Source organism: Brassica oleracea, chromosome C3, assembly GCF_000695525.1.
Source record: "Brassica oleracea var. oleracea cultivar TO1000 chromosome C3, BOL, whole genome shotgun sequence".
In the NCBI taxonomy this organism is placed as follows: domain Eukaryota; kingdom Viridiplantae; phylum Streptophyta; class Magnoliopsida; order Brassicales; family Brassicaceae; genus Brassica; species Brassica oleracea.
Window position 1 is genome coordinate 47,440,051 of NC_027750.1, and position 9,857 is coordinate 47,449,907.

At 32.8% G+C, this 9,857-nt stretch overlaps 1 protein-coding gene across 1 annotated transcript in view; it reads right to left on the reverse strand.

The window, feature by feature from the left end:
• Window positions 1-2,316, reverse strand: part of LOC106330764 — a 6,363-nt gene extending 4,047 nt beyond the window's left edge. Inside the window, exons 1-2 of the mRNA XM_013769185.1 lie at window positions 1,727-2,316; window positions 1,177-1,606 (exon numbers count right to left, since the gene is read on the reverse strand). Coding sequence (XP_013624639.1) covers window positions 1,177-1,606; window positions 1,727-2,316 — 1,020 coding nt within the window. The remainder of the gene's footprint in view (window positions 1-1,176; window positions 1,607-1,726) is intronic.
• Window positions 2,317-9,857: the final 7,541 nt, after the last annotated feature.

Here is a 9,857-nt window from a genome sequence, read left to right on the forward strand (position 1 = left end):
AAAAACGTGCATAATGAAATGACCAAAAGGCCCTTGAGTAAACATGAAGTCGAGCAAACAAAAAGCGCGCAGCGACCTCCAGTAGTCGCTCCGAGAGGTCGCTCCAGGCTTTGGGAGCGACCTGGAGGGGTCGCTGCGAGACGTCGCTCCGGGTCGCTCTTCGCGAGCGACCTCGGTGTGTCGCTCCGGGTCGCTCTTCTCGAGCGACCTCGCTGTGTCGCTCCGGTCACGTCGCTCCGAGCGATGGAGACGCGAGCGACATCGGGGCGTCGCTCTGGCCAAGTCGTTCTGAAAGGGTGTCACAGCGACTTCACGGTGTCGTTCCGGTGAAGTCGCTCTCATGCACTGCTCGTCCAATGATCACCTTTATCACCTCTTTTGAGCTCCAAATGCACCCAAATGTCTCCAAGAACTCCATGTGGTACTCCAATGCCTGATAAGGACTCATGTATATAAAATGCAACCTAAACATGGCTAAATCCTAGTCTATATGATCAAAATGCACATGGGTGAATGAATAAGACAATGAAAATATGCAAGATATCATCCACGTCAGTTCTTACAATGTGGACGAGTATGGCTAGTTTCTTTACAGACAGAGCACCTATAAACCATGTGTTGCTTCTGGGGCGTGCGTCCTCTCATCCTAGATAGCTCCAACCAAGATTTCCATCTTGATTTCTTCTGTCTCCCCGGACCACGCTTTACTTCCGGAGAAAAGCATGTGCGTACCTCAACTTGTTGTCCAGCACAAGGATAGATATTCTCTGAGTATCCTGCAAACAAAGTATCTTTTGAGTAGACCGGGCTACAAGTGTGGAGATATGCAACCCAGCATATGATCCAGCTGCTATAGCATGAGAGCAAGATATTTTCTCGACACCATAGACACCACAATCACACTTTCGATGTTCCAAATCAACAACACAATCTTTTCTGCCACGTTGCACAAAGAATCGCCATCCATCAATTTGTTGGACAGACATTGTATCTGCTATCTCCGATCGAACAACAAGCAAGTATTCAACCCCCCGACTATGTTGAGTTGTGAGACTCAAAGCATCTTCTCTTCTTTTCCAAAACCACCTTGATAGCTTATCCCTTATGAACTCCAACAGGAAATGAATCAGAAATCATGTGATAATAACATATTCCTCGGGTAGCCCACGGAAACACCTTATCACACACATTCTTAATGCCCGTGCGCCGGTCAAAGACTATCACCAGAGGATACTCATCAGATACACAACTCGCCAATTTTGTGAAAAACCACTCCCAAGATTCATCATTTTCACCATCAACGATCGCAAAAGCCAATGGAAATATCTGAAAATTACCATCTTGTGCGCCTGCAACTAACATAACACCTTGATACTTCCCATTTAGGTGAGTCCCATCCACCACAATGACCCTTGTCTGATACCGAAAACCTCGGATTGAAGCTCCAAAGGAGAGAAATAAATACTTAAATCTATTAAGAGAATCAAGTTCTAGACCAGTGATAGAACCCGGATTTGTTAAGGAGATTTGCTCCAAATATGAAGGCAGTCGCTCATACCCATCTTCCGCTGATCCTCTCACCAATTCTTGCGCATATAAAAATTCTCTGTAAGAAGTGGTATAATCAAGTGTCATGCCAAACATGTTCTTCATTGCATCTTTGATATGCTGCGGATACAACCCATCAATGATTCCAACACGATCTATGAAAAGCCTACCAACATACTTCGGAGTACAGTGTTTCCGCTGGGCGATTCTGTCTCCCACAGAACATATATGAGTTTCCACATACTTGGTTACCCAAAAAGTGTTTGTCCCATGTTTCACACTCGCTCTGATCTTCCATCCACAACCATTAACCCGACATGTTGCCACAAGGAGAGTTTTCGTTGACTTGTATATTCTGAAGGAGAACTTACGCCTCACCGCTGTCAACCGCAACTCTGAAACCAATGCATCCTTACTAGCAAAACTCTGGTTGACATAGATCCTGCTACCATACGATCTCCCTCCTTCACTACCATATGTCCCTTTCAAATCTTCAAAACACATATCATCTTCTTCTTCCTCATCCGCATCTTTAACCTTCCCATACTCACTGTAATCCTCAGCATCATCAACCGCTTCAGCAACAACAGGGATATTAGCATCCTCGTTCCCATCATCCTCGTCCCCATCATCCTCCTCCCCATCATCCTCGTTCCCATCATCCTCTTCCCCTTCATCCTTGTTCCCATCATCCTCCTGCCCATCATCCTGCTCCCCAGCATCCTTGTTCCCATCATCCTCTTCCCTTACCTCTGAAACAGCTCTCATCTTGCTGAGGCTTGATACACAAAGACGTACTTCATGCGTTTTAGCTATCTCGAGCAAGTTTTGAACTTGTCTATCACTTGTAACATGAATAGGAGGGGTGTTTGGAGCCATCCGTTGCATCATTGCCTCTGGTAATGTGTAGGCTAACTGCACAGACTATGTGTTCATGTCCAGGTTATAATCTTCTTGAGCCATTGCAACAAGTTTAGCATGTGTCGAACCTACACTCAAAAAGAACAGTCCCGCTCCTTTGAACTTATCAACCACAAAATTCCAACAGCCATCTTAACCACCATTCTCCATACACTGCATGTAACTGACGATCCATCTGAAAAAAACAAAACAAAACACATTAGCAAAAACATAGAAAATACAAGTTCATTAAACATTGAGGCAGACGACATCCACGGGGGTCGTCTAGTAGACTTCCAGAGAGGTCGTCCTTTTAGGTCATTTTTGCAATTAAAATTTTGCACAGGACGACCGACTTCCAAAGAAGTCGTCTCTACAGCAGACTTCTTTGGAAGTCTTCCTTTGTAAATATTCGCATACTTTTGTTTAAAAAAAATTCTCGAGAAACCAGAGACTGGGGTCTGGGGTGACTTCTCGAGAAACCAGAGAAACCAAATTCTCTACTGCAGACTTCTTTAAAAAAAATTCCGTGGAAGTCGTCTGGGGTGAACAGGTTAGTTTTGCAATTGACCGGACTGTGTCAGAAATTTGACTTTTCCTGGACGATTTACTTGGAAGTCGTCCGGTAGAAAACCAAAAATTCAATATTTTATTATAACGAGACGACTTCCATGTAAGTCGTCTCAGGTTAGTTTTACAATTGGAAAATAAAACAAAAAAAATTATTTTTTTTGTAGACGACTTACATGGAAGTCGTCCAAGATAAGCAAGATTTGACCAGAATTTCGGAATAAAATCTTGGACGACTTCCATGGAAGTCGTCTGGCGGACGACGACCGTGTAAGTCATCTACAAAAAAAAAATTTAAGTTTTATTTTCCAATTGCAAAACTAACCTGAGACGACTTACATGGAAGTCGTCTCGTTATAATAAAATATTGAATTTTTGGTTTTCTACTAGACGACTTCCAAGTAAGTCGTCCACAGAAAGTCAAATTCGGTCAATTGCAAAACTAACATGTTTATCCCAGACGACTTCCACAGAAGTCGTCTATGGGTTTCTCGAGATTTTTTTTTATCCAAACAAAAATGGACGACTTCAATAGAAGTCGTCTCTTGAAAAAAATTTAAAAGTCAATTGCAAAATTAACCTTTCCTTTAACCAGACGACTTCCAGGTAAGTCGTCTACGCTAAAAAGACTTGCCCATAAGTCTTCTTCGCGAACAGATCTGGATAAAAACTCGATTTTATACCTTAAATTAGTGAGATAACTTCCTTAGCACACAAAAGTCTTCTCCAAGCACACAGAAGCTCAAACGAAAGTGACCCACCAAGAATCGTAACATTCAATGCCTCTATGAACCATAAAAATTTTAGAATCAAAATCTTGGGTTTTTTAGGATGAATATAGAGAGAAAGTAAAGAGATGTTGTTTTTAGTTCATAATAATCGAGAAAAGAGGAAGTGTAAATCGATTTTAGGTGCATTAAGAGCTTCAAATTGGTTGTTCATGGTGGTTGGTGTATTGATGGGAATGACAATCATGTAAATACTTGAAGATGATGAGGTTGAGAGATCGAAAGAAAAAAAAATTAATAGCATTTTCGTGAATAATTTGAACTTGTGGGGTGAATAGGGAAAATGAAAATTTCAAAAAAATCATAGGTTAGTTTTGTGGTTGATTTTGAGTTTTGGGTCATTTTTGCAAAAAGCCCTTTAACCATTCCAATATTTAAATAGCATGCATTTTAACGATTTTGTTTAACAAGTTTGAAGTTGTTAGTTTTCTGGTGTCAAATTTTCTTTTTAAAAATGTTAATGTGTTAATTGGTTATCTAAAAATAAGTTGAGTACTAAATGGGAAGACGAAATATCTTATTCAGTAACAAAATATATAAATTAATAATGTTCGGATTATGGTATTTATTATTTTATATAGTTATTAATTCTCAAAAAGTTTCCTTTTTAGATTTTTTTCTATTTTCAAATATATTTCTTTATAGAATAAGTAAATAGTTAGCTCTACTCTATATAAATTAATTACATTTTAGAAATTTGACTTTCATATTATTTTATAATGTATTATTTTGTGTATATTAATATGTTTCACAGAATTAAGATGTAATTTAAGATATAATTTTACTAAATATTATTAATATATACTGAAGTGTAAATATTATAAAGATAATTCTATTGTGAATATAAAACCAATAATACAATATTTTTGTACTTATATATATATTAATTTATAATTTTAATGAGACATATATTTACCTAAAATATCTTTTAAGAACATTTTTATTATCTTAATGAGTCGTGTCATATTCTGAATCGGTCCAACTCAGGAATGGAATTTTTTATTAATTTATCATATTTATTAATTTATCGAGTTTCCACTGTATATTTTAGTAGCAAATAAAAATTAGAGTAATTGCGCTCCCTGTACAAACATAAGTGCATAATTTGCACGGATATAATTTGCCATTTTTCTCCGATGTGTCTTTTTTTAATGGCTCTTTTTCCCCTATATCTTGTATATTACACTCTAAAATTATCACCCTTTTACGAATTCTCTATATTATTATATTCTTGTGATATCATTCGTGAAAAGGTTTTCAGTAGATAGCACAATAATCGAAACAGTTCGAAATAAAAATTGTTCATCTCTCTTCTTTCACATTTTCTTCATTTAATCTGTTGGTACCTTCTCTCTCTCTTCTCGTGAGATCTCCACTGAATTGTCTAGTTCAGTCATACCGGAATCGAGTGTCTCTTCGTGTTAAGCTTCACTTGTCGTCATTTGCAACCGCCTCCGACTCACCGTGCACATGACCTCTGACTTCTTTTGTCCACTGTTGCATCTAAATGTAAATCGTCTCGCAAGCTTATCCATTTCACGGCTGTGCTGCACCTTTCACCTCTGTTTACGTCGAGTTCGAGATCGCCGCGAGATTCACATGGCGTACTCCTCTGTCACCGGATCTTCGGTCGCCATGCTCTAATGACGTCGTAATGATCGGAATCAAGCCTCGCTGTTGTGCTCATCCTTACTGTCTCCATCTAGTTCAGCGAAGAGAAAAGTTGATCTCTCCAATGGTGACTTTATATATTTTTTCACAACAGCTCCCTGACATTCTGGTTCTTTTCAATTTGACCCCAAATGTTTTAGATTTATAGAAACATTCTCGCGAATCAACCCCAAATCTTTCAGTTGTGCGATCTAGTTCTTCCTGTATTTGCGCAACAGTACCTTGTTTCTTGATGGCTTTCAAATTGGCCACAATATTAATTACTCATTATATCTTTTGTTTTGGGTTTGTAGTGTTAACCGGCCCGACTAACTATAACAATGTCGAGATAATTAATATATATTACCGGTTAAGTATAATAAAAAAATGCCAAGTAAAATCTTAACCGGCTAAATAACCATTTTAATCATATGTATTGTGATTTGTTAATTAGTTAATTCTATGTTTAGCCGAATATGTAAATCTAATCATATGTTTTTTTATTTATTAAAGATTTAGTTCTTTTGTTTATCTGAACTGATACATAATAACAACTATCAAATGATCAAATAGCCGGTAAATATAAATTGTACGCCACATATAATGTAAAGTATCTAGGTAAATCAGAATATAACAATACTAAATTATTAGCCGGATAATTATACTCGAGAAAACATGTGTAGTCGGATACAACTATAGTGTTAACCGACCTTTGATGAAAAATACTAACGAAGAATAATGATATCTAGATAGTTAGAACACATTACCGTACAACATAAAATTCAAATGAAATCTTAACCGGTTATTTCACAAATTACATCATAAAGAAAAGTAAAGGATTTTTCCAAGAACCATAGTAACAACTAATAGTCGGTACTCATCCTTAATAGACTCTCAGATTCTGAACTGATCTGCCTGAGATGGTACTTGAGAACGGTAATGCGATGGTAATGTAGTAGAGTTGGCGGTAAATAATGATGGTTAGAAAGAAAGCTTTTGTTAAAGCGTGATGAGTGAATGAGTTTTTTGTTAAGAGCAACAAGGCTCATCCTTTCCAGCTTCTGCGAGTCTACGCGATGTCGTGTAATTACCCAAAACTTGATGGTTCGAGCGAGAGAGATTTGAAAGGTTGAATGTGTGAATTTGTGGTAATGAATCCAAGGATGATAAAATGTCTTGATGTGTGGATTAGTGTTTGATAATTTATCTCTATGTCAAAATGAGATGTTCTTGTGGTTTGACGGAGAAAACGAGTGAGTGTGAGAGAGAAAGAGAGAGAGAGATTAGATGCATGTGAACCCGTGTGTTTTCGGTTTTTAATGCTTCACTATTGGTCAGATTTTACGTGCTATATTTTGATATGCACAAGTTATCACATCTTTCCTCTCTCCTCTTTTAACTCTTCATACGTAAAAGAATAAAGGAGTAGGGTTATCGCAGTCATTCCGCATCGTCTGGAGTTAGGCTTCATGTTTGGGCTAGTGTTTTTTCCATCCTCGCAAATTTCTGAATCTTTGTGTAATTTGTATGCAAATCGCTCTAAAAATTATGTGAGGTAGTTTTGGGAATTTTTTTCCCTTCCAAATTGGTAAAAAGAAAATGAAACAAACTAATCAAATGTGGGTTTGGGACTTGTGATGCGTATGCCGTTTAGAGTGAATAAAACAACAGGACGTCACGGTTTGATTGCCGCAGACAACAGGATGTGCGAAACCGACAAGAATCTATACTAATAAAAGGAACTTTTTGAGGCTCCATAGAGCGTCCACATCAGCGAAGAAAATTCTCCCGAAAGATGATACGTGGCATTATTATTTAAAAAATATAAAATAAATAATAAGTAAATTTGCAATCCTTACTAATAAAAGTGATCTTTTGAGGCTCCGTAGCGCGTCCACATCAGCGGAAAAAACTTAATCTAAACGATGACACATGGCATTAACAAAAAATAAAAATAAAAATACATATAAAGAAAAATAAATAATAAGTAAATATATAATATAACAAATAAAAATGTTACATTAAACAATAATATGTAAATATCCAATATAAGGAAAATAAATAAAAAGTAAATATACAATATAAGAAATAGAAATATTACATTAAACATCTATCATAATTTATAATCTGATATAAAAGCAAGAGAATTAGAAAACGTAAATGTATAATTAAAGAATGAAAAAACTAAATTAAACATCTATCTGAAAAATGTATCTACTTTTGAGGCTCCATAGAGCGTCCACATCAGCGGAAAAAACTTATTCTAAAATATGACACGTGGCACTAACATAAAATAAAAATAAAAATACATATAAAGAAAAATAAATAATAAGTAAATATATAATATAAGAAATAGAAATAGAAATGTTACTTTTAACAATATTAAGTAAATATACAATATAAGAAAAATAAATAAAAAGTAAATATACAATATAAGAAATAGAAATATTACATTAAACATCTATCATAATTTATAATCTGATATAAAAGCAAGAAAATTAGAAAACGTAAATATATAATTAAAAAAATGAAACAACTAAATTAAACATCTATCTGAAAAATGTATCTATACTAATAAAATGAAGCTCTATACTAATAAAATGGAGCTTTTGAGGCTCCATAGGGCGTCCACATCACCGGAAAAAATTTCTTCTAAAAGATGATACATGACATTAACAAAAAATAAAAAATAAATATACATATAAAGAAAAATAAATAATAAGTAAATATATAATATAAAAAATATAACTGTTACATTAAACAATAATAAGTAAATATACAATATAAGAAATAGAATATTACATTAAACATCTATCATAATTTATCATCTGATTCGGACGGCGAACCTTAAGGCGGATAGCTTAGCACGCAGTGCTGGAAACCAACCGTCTTTTGTCGTGCACATGGATGCAGAGTTACCACTTTGGTTTACAGAGTCAATATGAGTCTGTAAATGTTCGATGTCAAAAAAAAAAAAAAAAAAATTTATCATCTGATATAAAAGAAAGAAAATTAGATTACGTAAATATAAAAAATTTCTTCTAAAAGATGACACGTGTCATTAATAAAAAATAAAAAATAAATATACATATAGAGAAAAATAAACAATAAGTAAATATAAAATATAGGAAAAAATAAATAATAAGTAAATATATAATATAAGAAATAGAAATGTTACATTAAACAATAATAAGTAAATATACAATATAAAGAAAATAAATAAAAAGTAAATATACAATATAAGAAATAAAAATATTAAATCAAACATCTATCATAATTTATAATCTGATATAAAAGCAAAAAAATTATAAAACATAAATATATAATTAAAAAATGAAAAAACTAAATTAAACATCTATCTGAAAAATGTATCTATACTAATAAAATGGAGCTCTATACTAATAAAATAGAGCTTTTGAGGTTCCATAGGGCGTCCACATCAACGGAAGTTTTTTTTTCTAAAAGATGACACATGACATTAACAAAAAATAAAAAATAAATATACATATAAAAAATATAAATAATAAGTAAATATATAATATAAGAAATAGAAATGTTACATTAAACAATAATAAGTAAATATACAATATAAGGAAAATAAATAAAAAGTAAATATAAAATATAAAAAATAGATTATTACATTAAACCTCTATCATAATTTATCATCTGATATAAAAGTAAGAAAATTAGATTACGTAAATATATAATTAAAAAATTAAAAAAACTAAATTAAACATATATCTGAAAAATGTATCTATAATAAAATGGAGCTTTTGAGTCTTCATAGAGCGTCCACATCACCGAAAAAACCTTCTTCTAAAAGATGACATGTGTCATTAATAAAAAATAAAAAAATAAATATACATATAAGGAAAAATAAATAATAAGTAAATATACAATATAAGAAATAAATATATTACATTAAAAATAATAAGTAAATATACAATATAGGAAAAGATAAATAAAAAGTAAATATACAATATAAGAAATAGAAATATTAACTTAAACATCTATTATAATTACATTAAACATCAATCATAATTTATCATTTGATAAAATTAAGAAATGAAAAAAAAACTAAATTAAAAATCTATCTGAAAAATGTATAGTAAAATAAATAATAACTAAATACACAATATAAAAAAATAGAAATATTATATTATACAATTATCGTAATATTAGAATAAATAAATATAAAATATAAGAAAAACTAAATATTAAGTAAATATAGTATATAATAAATAAAAATATTACATTAAATATATATCATAATATTATCATTGATATAAAAGCAAAAAATTTAGAATAAATAAATATACAAAATAAGAAAGATAAACAGTAAGTAAATATACAATATTAAAAATGGAAAAACTAAATTAAGCATATATCTGAAAAATGTAT